Source organism: Peromyscus maniculatus, chromosome 18 (genome assembly GCF_049852395.1).
Source record: "Peromyscus maniculatus bairdii isolate BWxNUB_F1_BW_parent chromosome 18, HU_Pman_BW_mat_3.1, whole genome shotgun sequence".
NCBI classification, from domain to species: Eukaryota; Metazoa; Chordata; class Mammalia; order Rodentia; family Cricetidae; genus Peromyscus; species Peromyscus maniculatus.
This window is the reverse complement of record NC_134869.1, coordinates 1,599,353-1,614,082: the sequence shown is the minus strand read 5'-3', so window position 1 is coordinate 1,614,082 and position 14,730 is coordinate 1,599,353. Positions and strand designations below refer to the sequence as shown.

General features: G+C 45.1%; 1 protein-coding gene across 4 annotated transcripts in view; it reads right to left on the bottom strand.

Annotated features, from left to right (window-relative positions):
• Positions 1-9,310, bottom strand: part of Prdm4 (PR/SET domain 4) — a 28,324-nt gene extending 19,014 nt beyond the window's left edge. Inside the window, exons 1-4 of one of the 4 annotated variants that reach the window (XM_076554448.1) lie at positions 9,161-9,310; positions 8,720-8,925; positions 4,930-5,063; positions 2,451-2,636 (exon numbers count right to left, since the gene is read on the bottom strand). In XM_076554448.1, coding sequence (XP_076410563.1) covers positions 2,451-2,636; positions 4,930-5,062 — 319 coding nt within the window. In that variant the 5' untranslated portion in view covers position 5,063; positions 8,720-8,925; positions 9,161-9,310. The other 3 variants (XM_076554449.1, XM_076554450.1, XM_076554447.1) reach the window with 3 other exon arrangements.
• Positions 9,311-14,730: the final 5,420 nt, after the last annotated feature.

The following is a 14,730-nucleotide window of genomic DNA, read 5'->3' as shown; positions in this document are numbered from 1 at the left end:
AAATGGAATCTCTAATATCTGTGTGGTTGTAAGTCTTTGGTCCTAAGATGCTAAAATTTGATCCACCCAAAAAAAATAAATAAATAAATAAATAAAAAGTAAATAAGTAATAAAGTGATTTAAAAACTTGTAAAATTATCAAAGCAAGTTGGGCGGTGGTGGTGCACACCTGTAATCTCAGCACCAGGGAGGCAGAGCCAGGCGGATCTCTGTGAGTTCGAGGCCAGCCTGGTCTACAAAGCGAGATCCAGGACAGGCACCAAAGCTACACAGAGAAACCCTGTCCCAAAAAACAAAACAAAACAAAAAAATTATCAAAGCAAATTAAATGATTCAAAACAAGCCTATTTTACAGAAACTTTTTTTGGGAGGTGGGGGCAGGTTAGGATCAGACCCAGGGCCTCAAAGAAAAAGTCTTATTATTAAACTACTTCCCAAGTCCAAAGCTATGCTTCCAAGGATATAGGATGTCATCTGAGGTACTTCTAGTGGGATAGTATATACTAAGACACAGTATATTTATGAGCCTCAAAAATGACCATACAGTCTTGCATTAAACATTCCATTTACAGCAACCTTCCCTAAATGCCTGAGTGTATTTTGCAAATATACACAAAGACACCCCTAAGAACATCAGCTATAATGACAATAAAACCTGGAAAAACCAAGCTGCCCAGCAATAAAAACTGATGCAATAAGCCATTAAATATCCATTCAGTAGTCTGAATTTCTGATCTCCCTGCTTCAGCTTCCCAAACATCGGAATTAACACAGGTATGCTATCTAAAAAGACCATTATGGGTGTCGGGCTTGGTGGCACACCCCTTTAATCGCAGCACTTGGCAAAGAGGCGGGCAGTCTCTGAGTTCAAAGCTAGCCTGGTCTACATAGTGAGTCCTTAGGCCAGCCAGGGCAACATAGTGAAAGCCTGTTTCCAAAAAGGGCAGGAGAGGGGTTATAAAAATCATGCAGTAGCAAGGGAAAATACGAAATGAAAAAAGACACACAACCGCAGAGAAATCACGGTCTTAAACCTTGAAAAACTGTAACCACCAGTACTCCAAAAAGACAGAAGTACACCCGAAAGACAAATGTGGCCTCCCTTTTTCCCTGTTTGTTAAACTGTCTGAAGAGGATATGTAAAACTTTTATAACAAAATTAAAAGTCAATAAGCTTAAGCACGACAGGTAGCTGGTTAATTATGGAATTAAAAATGCTACATCAATATTCAGTGATCATAATTCGTTTTATATAAAAGACTGGTTAGCTGGGATAGGGGGTGGAGGTGGGAGTAGGGGACTGGGGGTGGCACATGCCTTTAATCCTAGCACTCAGGAGGCAGAGGTAGGTGATCAAGGGCAGCATGGTCTACAGAGTGAGTTCCAGGACAACCAGGACTACACAGAGAAACCCTCTCTCAAAAAACAAAACAACAATAAAACAGAACTGTACCACAGGAAACCGGAAAACGACTCCGCAGGTAAATCACCACTATGTAAACCTAAAGACCTGAGTTTAGATGCCCAGTGCCCATGTAAATTCCAGGAGGGCATGGTGGCCTAACAATAATCCCTGGAACAAGTTGGTTAGTTACACTAGCTATTGAATCAGCATGTTCTGAGTTCAGTGAGACCTAGCTTCAATATGGAAGGTCGAGAACAACTGAGTCAGACACCGACATTAACCTCTAGCCTCCACAGGCACCAACATATACCTGCACACTCAACACGTGTAAAGAAAAAGCTGTAACATACACCAGGTATGGTGGAGCTCGTCTATAATCCCGACACTAAGTTTGAGGCCAGCTTTGTCTACATAGCAGGTTCCAGGGCTACAAGCAAGACACTGTCTCAAAGCAACAACAAAATCCTCATGCCAGTAATCTAGCCCTTTGAAGATGAGAAGCAAGAGTATCAGGAACAAGGTCATTCTCTGCTACAGAGGCAGTTGCCCAGTCTCAAAATAAAATAAAAGGGGTGCTGGGGCGCCTTTAATCCCAGCACTCAGGAGGCAGAGCCAGCCTGATCTACAGAGCGAAATCCAGGACAGGCACCAAAACTATACAGAGAAAGCTGTCTTAAAAAAAAACAAAAAAAAAAGGGAGGGGGGGGTTTCAGATGTATCATAGTGGTAATATGCCTTTCTATTATGCATGAGGCCCTAGGTTCAATCCCGACCACTCCAAAAAACCAAAACAATTAAGAGAATTAAAACTACACTAACAAGACTATGGGAAAAAAAGAAAAAGAATTTCCTTAATTAAACTGCTTCCTTCATATTGAACTATATGCATGTTCTAAGCAAAGCACACAAATATCAACACACCCAGAGACTACTATCCAATAATAACAGAGAAAAAGATGTTCATTCTAACCTCCAGAAGCTGAGGTCAGAATGGTTCCATCCCCCACCCTCCACCTTCCCCTCCCACAGTAACTACAAAACTTACCAGGTAGAATGGTTCTGAAGTAACTGCTCTCTAGGTGAGGGTAAGGTGGCGGAGGTAGGGTGTAGTTTCTTTCAGGTAACCCACACATCACCCCTCGATCTCCAATTCCCATGGGGAGCATCAGAGACAAGGCAGAAGGCAGAGAGCTCAGGGAGGGGCCCAGGTTTGGAATTGCCACGGGGAGACCTTTAAAAAAATTGCTTTTCTTAATTAAAAGAAGATTAGTAACTAAAAACCACTGGCAAAACTCTTGGAATTTAGAGAAACAAAAGAATCTCCCCAGTACCCTTTGTAGCCCAAGACAGTATTGGGCAACATCTATAACAACCAAACAGTCCTAGTCCCCAAATTACTTCTCAGAAAAGGTCTATGTAGCCCAGGCTGACCTATGATCCAGTGGAATGCTGGGATTACAAGTGTGCATGACCAAACGTGGCCCTCAGATTAGTATGTATGTGTGCACATCAGGTTATTTTTAAAGTGCTAAGCTGACCCTCCAGTTGCTTCTCCCAAATACCAAAACAATTAACAATCTGGCTGAATAACAGCTCAGAGAACAAATTACATTAAAAACAATAGAGCAGGGCTGAAGAGATGGCCTAGTAATTATGAGCGTGAAGCACCAGGACCAGAGTTCAATTCCAGCAGCCATTTCAGTCCTCCAGGCCAGACCTCTGCAAGGCACCTGCCCTCATGTGCATATACTTACACATAATTAAAAACAGTAAAAATGACTCTTTAAGGTAAATAAGCATTAAAAACCAAACTGTTCACAGGTGTGGCCTCTTGCAGTGATAACTTTTTTAAAGCTTTATTTTCCCTTTTTAACACGATACACTTCACTTTGAAAGCACTCAATTGCTTGGCATCACGGTGCATTACTGTAATCCCAGGACCAGGAAGGCAGAGGCAGAGTTTTAAGCTGAGCTTGGGCAACATAGTAAGACCCTGTTTAAAAATGTAACAAACAAAAACCAGCTATGTTTGTATTTGAATCCATCCAGATTAAAGTTAGACACGGATCGCTATGTGTTTATTTTCAGCCCTTTCTTTCTGGGCTATACTTACAATCCAAACAGTCTGACCCTTAGGCCACACCCACTTTGGATCACACCCACTGGCAAAATGCTTAAATGACTTTTCCTGCGCTTAAGCATCAAATGAATATCCACCAACTTAGTCAGTGCTGATTTGCATGCTTCAGCCAAAGGCAGTGTTTTTAATACAAGCCTTTTCTAAATAAGACTACCTACTAAAAGAAATGCCTAAGAGATAAACAGATGGGCTATCAATTTTTTTAAATGAGTTTCAAGGCCAAGGCTGACCTTCAACTCCTATCTTCCTGCCTGTACTCTTAAATGCTGAGGTAAGAGCATACACCATTATGTTTTTTTAAGTTTTTGTGGGGCTGGAGAGATGGCTCAGCAGCTAAAAGCATTTGCTACACTTATAAAGGATCCAGGTTCAGAGCATTAGCACCCACATGGTAGTTCACAACCGTCTGAAACTTGAGTTCCAAGGGGTCTGACTCCCTATTCTTGCCTCTGTGGGCACCAGGCACATATGTGGTACACAAAAGTGATCCTGGGCCTGCTTCAGATTATCAGTGTGTAAAGAAGCACCATGTTTTCAACAGAATCCAACAAAAGACACAACATCACGTAAATAAACTTTAATTTTTAAAAATTTTTTGTGTTGACACTTTAAGGAAGGAGATGCTAATTTCAATTAATCTGACTTAGCTGTGGCATTTTACTAATTCAGGATATAATTCTCTACAAAGAACTATTGAACTACCTTTTACATGTCACTTAAAATACTAAACAAGTCCAGTACAACATTACAATGCTACATATCCTTAACATTAATAGCTTACTCATTTTTCACCTCAATGGAAAAGAAAATAAAACTGGACAGTAAAAGGGTTTCAGAACCAAGCATGTGGCACATGTCTGTAATCCCAGCACTTGAGAGATTGGGGTCAATCCAGGTTACGAAAGATCAGTTCTCAAACAAAACAACAAAAAGGGAGTTATATGTTAAGGCATGGGCAGGGAGGAACGAGCTTCCTCCATCCTGTGTCTCTGCAGATGCCCATGCTCACAGTGACTTCCACATAGGAGCTTCATCTCTCGCACCACTTTCCCATAAAGCCGGCCTTGCACACTCCTACAGATATTCAGTTTCCCATCTAAGACAGGCCTGATTTCAAAGAGGAAATTTAGCTGATTTTCTCCATTAATTAGGGACATGATGTCAAAGTGTCAACCAGATGAGTATGAGAAGCCCCAGATAAAAAGCCAAGTCAATTTCAGCTCTGGATCAGAGAGAATAACCCGAAAGGACCGATCAGGAAAAAACCGCTAGGATGCTGCAACTACACAAACACTCGGCGGGGGCCACTCCCTGCTTTCTCTGTATCACCCTAAAATGCATTCAGAACTGAGCACAATGCTCAAGTGCAATGGCTCCCACTCACCTGGGGCGGGGATGGCGCTGTGAGAGGGAGAGGCGGCCAAACCCAGGTGACTTCCTGAGACTGGCAGGGCATTGCTCACAGAGGATGAAGACAGCTGCTCCATCCCCACTGGGCTCAAATTCATGTCATTCATCCTAGGAAAAAGCACACACCATAGTAACCTCATGTTAGGAGCCGAGAATCCAGGGATGGGGAGATGGGACCTGACCAACTGCTCCTTATGCACATGACTCCGAAACCACAAGAAGGAACTGAGATTCAGAGTTAACTAATGCATGTCAATATCTCATACCATACACAGGACCTGAATTCAATCTACCTTGCTCCAAACCCTACACAAGCACCCAAAGACACAAGTCTACAATCTACAGCTCCAGCTATGGTGGCTTATTTTGTTTGTTTGTTTTGTTAAATCACCCAAGCTTTTCTTCTCATGGTAGTTACTATTTCCATTTGGCTTATCTGCTCAAACCAGTAGGTTTTAGGCATTCTACTTTAAAGTACTCAAATAGTTTTACTAACCCTTTTTATAGTGAGTTAAAAGTAATCCTGGTCTGATTCAGATTACCAATGGCATAAAGAAGCACCATGTTCTCCTAAGACTCACTATTTCTTAAAATCTGTATCCATACCTTACTAAACAATAATCTTAATACCCTCACACACTGAGGTTCATCATGCAAGCTTTGCTGGAACTCTACTAAAACAATTTTGAATTTTCACACTAATTCTGAAAAGGAAGGCAGATGAGGAATTAAGGCTTAAAGATGTAGCATATGCCTCAAATCACAAAGTAGCTCAATAAAAGGGCATCAACCACCCTGCAAAGACTGCCAAAGATATTCCAACACATCGGACTCTATTAATACACAGACCATTTTCAGACAGCTGAAGAATCAAGAGATCATCTTTTCTGTACAGCCCTTCTTGCAATGTTGCTAAGCACATCTAAAAAGAGTAGTGATGCTGAGTGGGAAAGCCAGTACGGCACTTGTTATTTAAAGGCCTTAGTTTTAGTTAGGTGTGATGGCACAGAACTAGGGAGGCTGAGGCAGGAGGATTGCCAGAAGTTCCAAGCTTACCCTGTACTGAATGGTAAACTCAAGGTCAGTCTAGACTACATAGCAAGATCTTGCCTCAAAAGAAAATACAGAGGGCTGGAGAGACGGCTCATGGGTTAAGAGCCCTTCCTGCTCTTCCAGAGGACTTGAATTCAGTCTGCAGTAACCATGCTCAGTTCCCAACATCCCATCAGGGGCCTTCACAAACCTGTGCTCCAGCTCCAGGGGGTTCCACCCCCTCCTATGGCCTCCAAGGGCACCTGCACACACGGCATAGGCACACACACACACACATATATAATTAAAATAATTATTTTAAAATCTATACGTATTAGTTTCTAATCAGAAGTTAGAGACCATACTATCATTTACAGAAGCTACACAAAGCTATTCAAAGATCTCTAATGACTTCCCACCCTCCTCTATAGCCACTGGAACACGTGAGTTACTCCTGCCTCTCCTAAACCACATACTTCAAGGTTGTATGACGGCAAACCTTCGCTGTCAACCAGTGGACTTAGAATCACACGGGCATACACCTCTCAGTGTATCTATGAGGGTGTTTCCAGAAAGGTTTAATTGAAAAGGTAAGATGCACAATGAATGTGGTGGGGGACACCCACATTCAATGGGGTAGGATGATCCTGTACTAAATGAAAATGAGAAAGCAAGCCCATCACCAGCTTTTCCCTGTGCTTCCAGACTGCAGGCTGCCATGTCACTAGCCACCCCCCCCTCCCCCCCACGATGGACTATCCCCTGAACTGTAGGTCAGAGCACACCGTCTTCCCTAGGTCGCTTCTTGTCTTGCATTTTGTTATAGCAACCAGAGCACTAGCTAACCCAGTGTGTTGCCTTCTTTTTTAATCAACACACATGCACGTGTGTGAAGAGTGGGCTGAGGACAGATACGAAGGTTTGGAGGCAGTTCTCCCCTTCCATGTCGTTGAGGCAGGGTCTTTATTATTTTTGCTGAGCTACATTCAGGCTAGCTGGTTTGCCAGCTCCGTCCAAGGTGATCCCTGGTGTCAGCCTCCCATTTCCCCAAGGAGTGCTAGAATTACAGATGCACAGCACTGCATACAGCTTTGTATGTGGGTTCCAGGGACCCAACAGGAACTGTCAGCCTCCTACACAGCTAGTGCTTTTCTTCACTGAACCACTTCCCCAGTCCTGCACTGGCACCTTAACCCCATTTTAAGAAGAAAGCCTAGATTTTGAGGTTAAAGAACAACCTAAAATCACGTAACTAGTCAGAGGTATAGCTGAGTTTTGATCTCAGATCTAATCTAAGATGCCCAACCTCTTAGCCTAGTAACAAATTATAAACAAATTGTTTTTGTCTTTTACAGAGTCCTATTTACGTTAGGACCTGGCTAAACGGTGAGGTATGAAGTCCTACACAGACCTGTTTCTTGAATTACACTATATCCATAGGGTAGTCATAAAACGAGCTTTTGGACGTCGACTAAGCATGAAAGACCGTAAAGCCATGCCCACTCATCACCCTGACCAGGAAAACCACTAGAACCACAGGTAAATGAGGTACACTATCTGAAGGACCACAGATCAACAAAAGTCAATTTTTTCTCACTGAGGAATGGAAACTCCTTGTAGTCTAAAGAAGCCATGCTATTTTAACTCAGAGTTTCTAGGCTCCAGCTAGTTTAAAACAAACTTCTCTGACTTTTCCCAGTTGCAACCATACCTAAAACAACATCACCACTGGAACCATACAACCTAAAACATACCAACTACAGTAATATTAGAGCAAAGTGTGTGGCTTCTCTTCCCATTCTGAAAGCTCCGAATGTTAAACTTTGTCAGAATAAACATCGGTGTGAAATCCTAGGCCTTCTCAAACCAGTTCAAATCAAACTTTAATGGCAGAGGCTCAGCAGATTTCTGCTTTGCTGTGAGTCCCTAAAATGTGATGACCTCAACAGCCATAAACCAAAGGTAATAAGTAGTCAAAGACAGAAGACATTAGGAAGGAATGCACACTGTGATCCTCAGAAGGCTCTCTCCTCCAGAAGGACAATTTCATTCTACCTACCTGTCTCACATCACATCCTAAGAAAAACTCAAGATACTGAATTCTGTCTTCTTCACTTTGGCATCTTCGGCAGATCAGTCTGTTTTTATGTTTCTAAACAACCTACATTATCATTTGTTAGGTGCAGATCTCAGACACTGTTTTCTGGAAAAATACAACTACTTTGCAAGATGCATCGACCAGCTCCAATAATTTCAATCAATACGTTTTCTCTTCCACATTCTAAACAGACTTTTAAAGGATTCTGAAAAATACCAGCTAAATACAACTTCGTCTTTGGTTTGTTTCTATACTGTGCTAGCACAGTACCTTCTAATTCGCAAAGCTTGCACAATTAATAACTTAAATCTCCGCACTCCACCGTCCCCGGCTAAAGTTAACCCCCAAACCCAAAGGTGAAGGGCGATACTACAAAAACAGACAACTCGAATTAAAATGCCAACGCTACCATAACTCAAAGACAGGAAAAAGGTGTCAAGCAACTAAGAATGTCTAGTTACTCCAATCACTCACACCTGGAATCAACTAGTACTCAGGATTTTTTTTTCTGGGGGCCTGGGGGCGGGTTAGGTTCGGGTGCTCCAATCAATCCATTTACAAGTCACACATACAGGTATCCAAACAAAGACTCCCTCCCCGGCGGTATCCTCCCGGCTTCCCCGGCCCGCCTCACCTGCGCGGGCAGTGCAGAGGACCGGCGTCCGACGGGAGCGCGCCGGGGCCGGTGTCACGTGCTAACACATCCCGCGGGTGGCCGCGCCTCCCCGGACCGCCCGACGTCTCCCAGGGCTGGCGGCCTCGCTCGGCGCCCAGTGCGGGGCATGCTGGGCGGCGCCCGGGGCGGTTGTTCCGGAAGCGCTGGCAGCCCGGCTGGCCGACCTGGAAGGGGAGAAAAGCGATCGGCGCCGGCCTTTCCCCGCCCTGGCCGCCCTGGCCGCCCTGGCCCACCCGGCCGCGTCGCCCACCTGAGGCCCGTGCTGGGGAGCACCGGCCCTGCCGCCCCGCTCTTCATCCGGCCGGACCTCGGCCCGGGAGCCCTGGCTCGCCCGGGACCCCACGCCCCAAGTCCGGCTGCCCTACCGTTTCCCGCCCGGCCCCGCCCAGCGAGGCCCACCTCCTCAGGGCCGCACCCCCCGGGCACGCTTCCGGCTTCCCAGCCACTCGGGGCGCGTTTCCGGCCCCTCAGCCACTCGGCGTGCGCGCAGCCGGACCATTGCCTGCGTCGCGACCTTCCGTTCTTCCTAGTCGCACGGCCCACTCTCTGCGCGTGCGCACCCGGGGAGTGGGCGGGCTTCTAGAAGCTCCGCCCAGAGCATTGTAGCTCTGGAGGGCCTCAAACCAATCCAATCGAGCGCCGAGTAATCGGCCCGCCGTTGCTAGGGGACCAAAACGGATGCACTTGGTAGAGGTTCATTCTGAACTCCGACGTTCTCCGGACTCTTTTCGGTCCTAATGGCATGTCCTCAAGTAGGGAAGCATGACTCCACATAGCACAGTTTGAAATACAGGACTAGGCCAGACGGTGGTGTGGCCCAGGAGTAATTAGGTTTCTGTTCCGAAACTCTTGTACCGTATGTGAAGTTTCTCTGCTTCCATGTCATAAATGATGGTGCTAGGATTTGTGCAGGTTTCTTTCCTCTTTGTCTTTCCATCCCTACCTCATGCGCAGTGCTAAGAATGCCACACCAACTGCTCGGTGGCCAACTATTTACATTACGTGTATTCACGTGGGTGGGTGGGTGGATGTGCACGCTGTCACTAGCGCAAATATCCATGTGAAGGTTAGAGAACAACTTCAGGAATCGGCTCTTTCCCACATGTGGGTCCCAGGGATACAAGGGCCTTGCCCTCTGAGCCACCTTGTCAGTCTATATGTGCCAATTTCTTAAACCATGCGATTCACTAATCATACTGTTAGGGACCTGGGGAAGTCCCACAAAAGACTATTATCCAGCAAGCACGTTTATTATCTCCAGAAAGATTCCAGTATATTGGGGCCAACTATCGCACACAGAGGAAAGATGGCATGGACTCTGAGAAGAGCTCGAAGGCTCCTTTTAAGCATAGCCAAGGGGAGGGCCTAGAGCAGTTAGGTCATTTCATATATGATTGGCTTAAGCAAGTGGCAATCATATTACTATGTTCTAATTGGCCATGGCTAGTAGGGGCTGGCTAAGGCTATAGTTTTTCCATTTCTAGGCAGACCTGGCCTGACATTGCATGTACCCGGCCTCCTTGTCCTTGCTGTTGGGGGTGTTGGAGACTGTCCATTATTTGTGGTATTTTCAGAAACTGCTTGTTCAGTCTCAAGAAACTGAAATTGAGGCCTGATCTCTAAGAGAATACTGAACAGCCTGTTATGGCGTCTGCTCGGTCCTCTCAATACTAAATATTTACCCAACACAGAATATATGTATGTATCTATGTATGTACAAAGACATATGCACAAAATGTTCCTTGCAACTTTGTTAATAATGATCTCATAAACTATCTCAGTGTACATCAACCAGTGAAAAGTTTACTTTGAATCACACTGTAGTGGAGTCCCTAGGCAGTGATAAAAAGGAACAAGATATTAGCATGTGGGTGAACCTCCAGAAACTTCCTACACTAAGTGAAGAATATTGGACTACAAGTCTGTATAAAATTCTAGAAAAAGCCAAATTAACAGCTCTGATGGGTGCTGGGAATAGTGATGGGTGAAGGGATGAAATTGCCTACAGAGAGGGACTATTTAGGGTGGTATTTTCATGTCTGTATATGTTTATTAAAATTAAATAATAAAGTTAAGGTTGGTGAGTTTTGCCAGGTGGTGGCACACGCCTTTAATCCCAGCACTCGGGAGGGAGAGGCAAGAGGGTCTCTGTGAGTTCAAGGCCAGCCTGGTCTACAGAGCGAGATCCAGGACAGGCACCAAAACTACACAGGGAAACCTCATTTTGAAAAACAAAACAAAACAAAAGACAAAAAGACAGATGGACAAGGAGAGAAAGAGAGAGAGAGAGAGAGAGAGAGAGAGAGAGAGAGAGAGAGAGAGAGAGAGAAATAGAGAAAGTGAGAAAGGCAGTGGTGTGTTTAATCCCAGCACTCCCGAGGCAGAGGCAGGCAGATCTCTGTGAGTTCAAGGCCAGCCTGGTCTACAGAGCAAGATCCAGGACAGCCAAGGCTACACAAAAACACCCTATCTTGAAAAAAAAAAAAAGCAAAAAATTGATGAGTTTTGTCCTATGTAAAAATACCTTAAAAAGTCAAAAGTTGGGCATGGTAGTGCACATCAGTAACACCATACTTAGGAATGCTGAGGCAGGAGGATCAGAAGTTCAAGGTCATTCTGGTTTACACAGTAAGTTCTAGGCAAGCCTGGGCCACAAAAGATGCCAGGAAGTTGTAGCCCAGCATGTGAAGATATGTTCTATACAGGCATAATGACCTGGGTTCGGTCCCTGGAACTCACTCAAAGGTGAAAGGAGAGAATCAGCTCTACAGCGTCGGCCTCTGACTGCCACACGTGTGTCCTGGCACACGTGCCCACACATATCATACGCCCACACAGTATTTTCTTTCGATTTTTTGAAGAGCCTCCATGATGGCTCAGCAAGGAGTGACGCTTGCTTCCCAGCCTGATTAGCATATTTTCAGTTCCCAGAACCCCTCATGGTGGATGGAGAGAACCAATCATAAATTGTGCTCTGATCTCCACATGCATGGCATAACACATGTGCATATACACACATGTGTGCTCATGTACACACATACACACACACACAGACACACACACACAGGCAAACAACTAATGGGCCAGAGAGACTGTTCAGCGGTTATGGGTATATACCGCTCTCACAGAGGACACAATTAGGTTGCCAGCACCCATGTCTAGTGACTCACAACCTCCTGTAATTTCAGCTCCAGGGAACCTGATGCACTCTTTCTGGACACAGCAGACACCTACGTATATGCACATACCTACACACTAACAAACACGTACAAATATTTTTTTAATTTACCTTAGATTTGTTTCTTTTTATTTTAAGTGTATGCGTAATTTTGCTTGCATGTGTATCCTGTATGGTATGCATCCTAGAACTGAAATTGTGGATGGTTGTGAACTCCCATGTGAGTGCTGGGAGCTGAGCCCAGGTGCTCTGCAAGAGTAAATATGATTAACTACTGCATCATCTCTCCAGCCCCAATTTCAAAAAGTATTTTAAGTAACAAATGCAAAAAAAAAATCTTGTGGTTTTGTTTTTTTTTTTTTTTTCAGTATTTCCAGACAGGGTTTCTCTGTGTAGCCCTGGCTTGTCCTGGAACTCACTCTCTAGACCAGGCTGGCCTTAAACTCACAGATCCACCTGCCTCTGCCTACTGAGGGCTGGGATTAAAGGCATGTACCACCACGGACCGGCAAAAATCGTTTTTAAAAATATCACTTCAGGGGGCTGGCAAGAGGATTTAGTGGATAAAGGCATTTGCCACCAAGTATGACAACTTTTACACACATGTATGCATGCTCACATACACACAAATATGTAAATTTTTAAATTTTATTTATTATGTATACAGTGTTCTGTCTGCACATATGCCTGCACTCCAGAAGAGAGCGCCAGATCTCATTATAGATGGTTATGAGCCACCATGTGGTTGCTAGGAATTGAACTCAGGACCTCTTGAAGAACAGTCAGTCAGTGCTCTTAACCTCTGAGCCATCTCTCCAGCCCCACAAATAAATAAATTTAATGAAATATTTTTGAGACAATGTCTCACTATGTATAACTCTGACTGGCCTGGAGCTTGTTATGCAGACAGGACTGGCCTGAAACTCGCCAAGATCCACCAATCTCTGCCTTTGAAGTACTTGGATTAAAGGCATGCACCACCATGCCCAGCCAATAAAAAAGTTTTTTTAGTTGCTCTCAAATTGAAGAATTCTCATTCCATTTCCTGGACTAACTTTTGCTGAGTGTACTTTCTTGTTGTACCCATAACTATAATCATGAATTGTTTGGTTTTCTATTTTCCTGAAGTGACTTTAGGAACAAGTTACCTGAAGAGGGAAGCCCGGCCCTGTGTGTGGATAGCAGGTACCACGGACTAGAGTCTTAGGCTGAACCAAAAGGGGAAAGGAGAGAGACAGGAAGTGCCAGCATCCACTCTGCCTCCCGATGATGCAGCGTGACCATCACTTGATGCCCCTATCACTACGCCTCCTGTCACAGCCAAAAGAAACCCCTCCTTTCTTAAGCTGCTTGTTGCAGGTGTTTATTGGGTTGTGGGGTCGAGAAGAGTAGCACCCATGCTTCGCTCTTCGTTCAGGATCGAGCATGCTTCCTCAGCAGCAGCGGTGGTAGCAACAGTAGAGGCGCTTTGTCCTCCCTCTCCTCCTCCTCTCCTTCTCCATACTAAGGATTCATCCAAACCTTTCTGCACGTGAGGCAAGGGGACCCTCTGCCACTGAGCTGCATTGCTAGCCCTTGGTTTCCGAGACAGAGTCTCACCGTGTGGCCTCAAACGGCCCTGAATTTGATCTCCATCTGCCTCACCATCCCCAGAGCTGGGATGACAGTGGTGTGCCACCACACTTAGCACCCAAATAGCTTTCCTGATGATTTTTAGAATCAGCCATTTATGGTCCAAGCCTGGAATACCCTTTTCTTACTCACACCAAGATGCCAAACAGGTATACAGGGGCCTTATAAAAAACTTGTGTCGGGCAGTGGTGGCGCACACCTTTAATCCCAGCACTCTGGAGGCAGAGCCAGGCGGATCTCTGTGAGTTCAAGGCCTGCCTGGTCTACAGAGTGAGATCTAGGATAGGCACCAAAAGTACACAGAGAAACCCTGTCTCATATGTATATGAACTCCTAAGGGCAGGAAACACGACAGCCCAGCAGCTGCAGCACTGGTGTGACTGGGTCTGGCTTCTTTGAGGCTGTTACCAGCTGCAGGGGGTTGGGATAGGGAGTCCTGAGCAACACCCTGGGTTGCTACAGTGATTCCCCATGGACCACCAACTGTGCGGTAAAGAATGGGATCTACCTCTAGGTGGAGATGGTCCTTGTTTCTTCACTTAAAAATTAATCTAATGGATCAGGGAAGGAACCTGGCTAGAGGATCTAGGAAGGGTGGTTCACCTTAGATAATGTACCTTTTCTTTCCAGGATCCCTGTCCCTTACTGCATTCCCTACTACCAGAGCCACCAAGAAGTTCGGCTGGATTTGCCCAGCTTTCTGAAGCCTGATGCAGAAACACCTATTCATCTTTCTTCCCTCTGTCTTTTCCTTTCGGGTGATGGCTATATCTATATCTTGAAGTATGATTTAAACTTCCTAATGCTTTGGGCTTCCTTGTGCTTTCTAAGTCACCCATCCTAATGGCGTAGACTGCCTGCCACCATGTGGCTGACCTCCATGCCACCTTATGGTGACTTCTGTTCCTTCTAGTCTCCTTTCTCTCTCTCTTCTGGGCAGCTGCAGATGGGAAGCTTGCCTGCTTGGGGTTTTCCTCTTAAACTCTGACAAGTTGTCCTCAAGCTTCTTGTTGAGTCTATTCTTTAATTCTCCTATTACCAAAACTGAGAACCCCAAGAGGGGACCCTGATTTTCCAAGGATTATATAGCAGCTCTGTGGGAACTCCCTGAGACTTCAGATACCACATCTCTCCTGCTTTTTAGTTCTTTAGTTGGCGG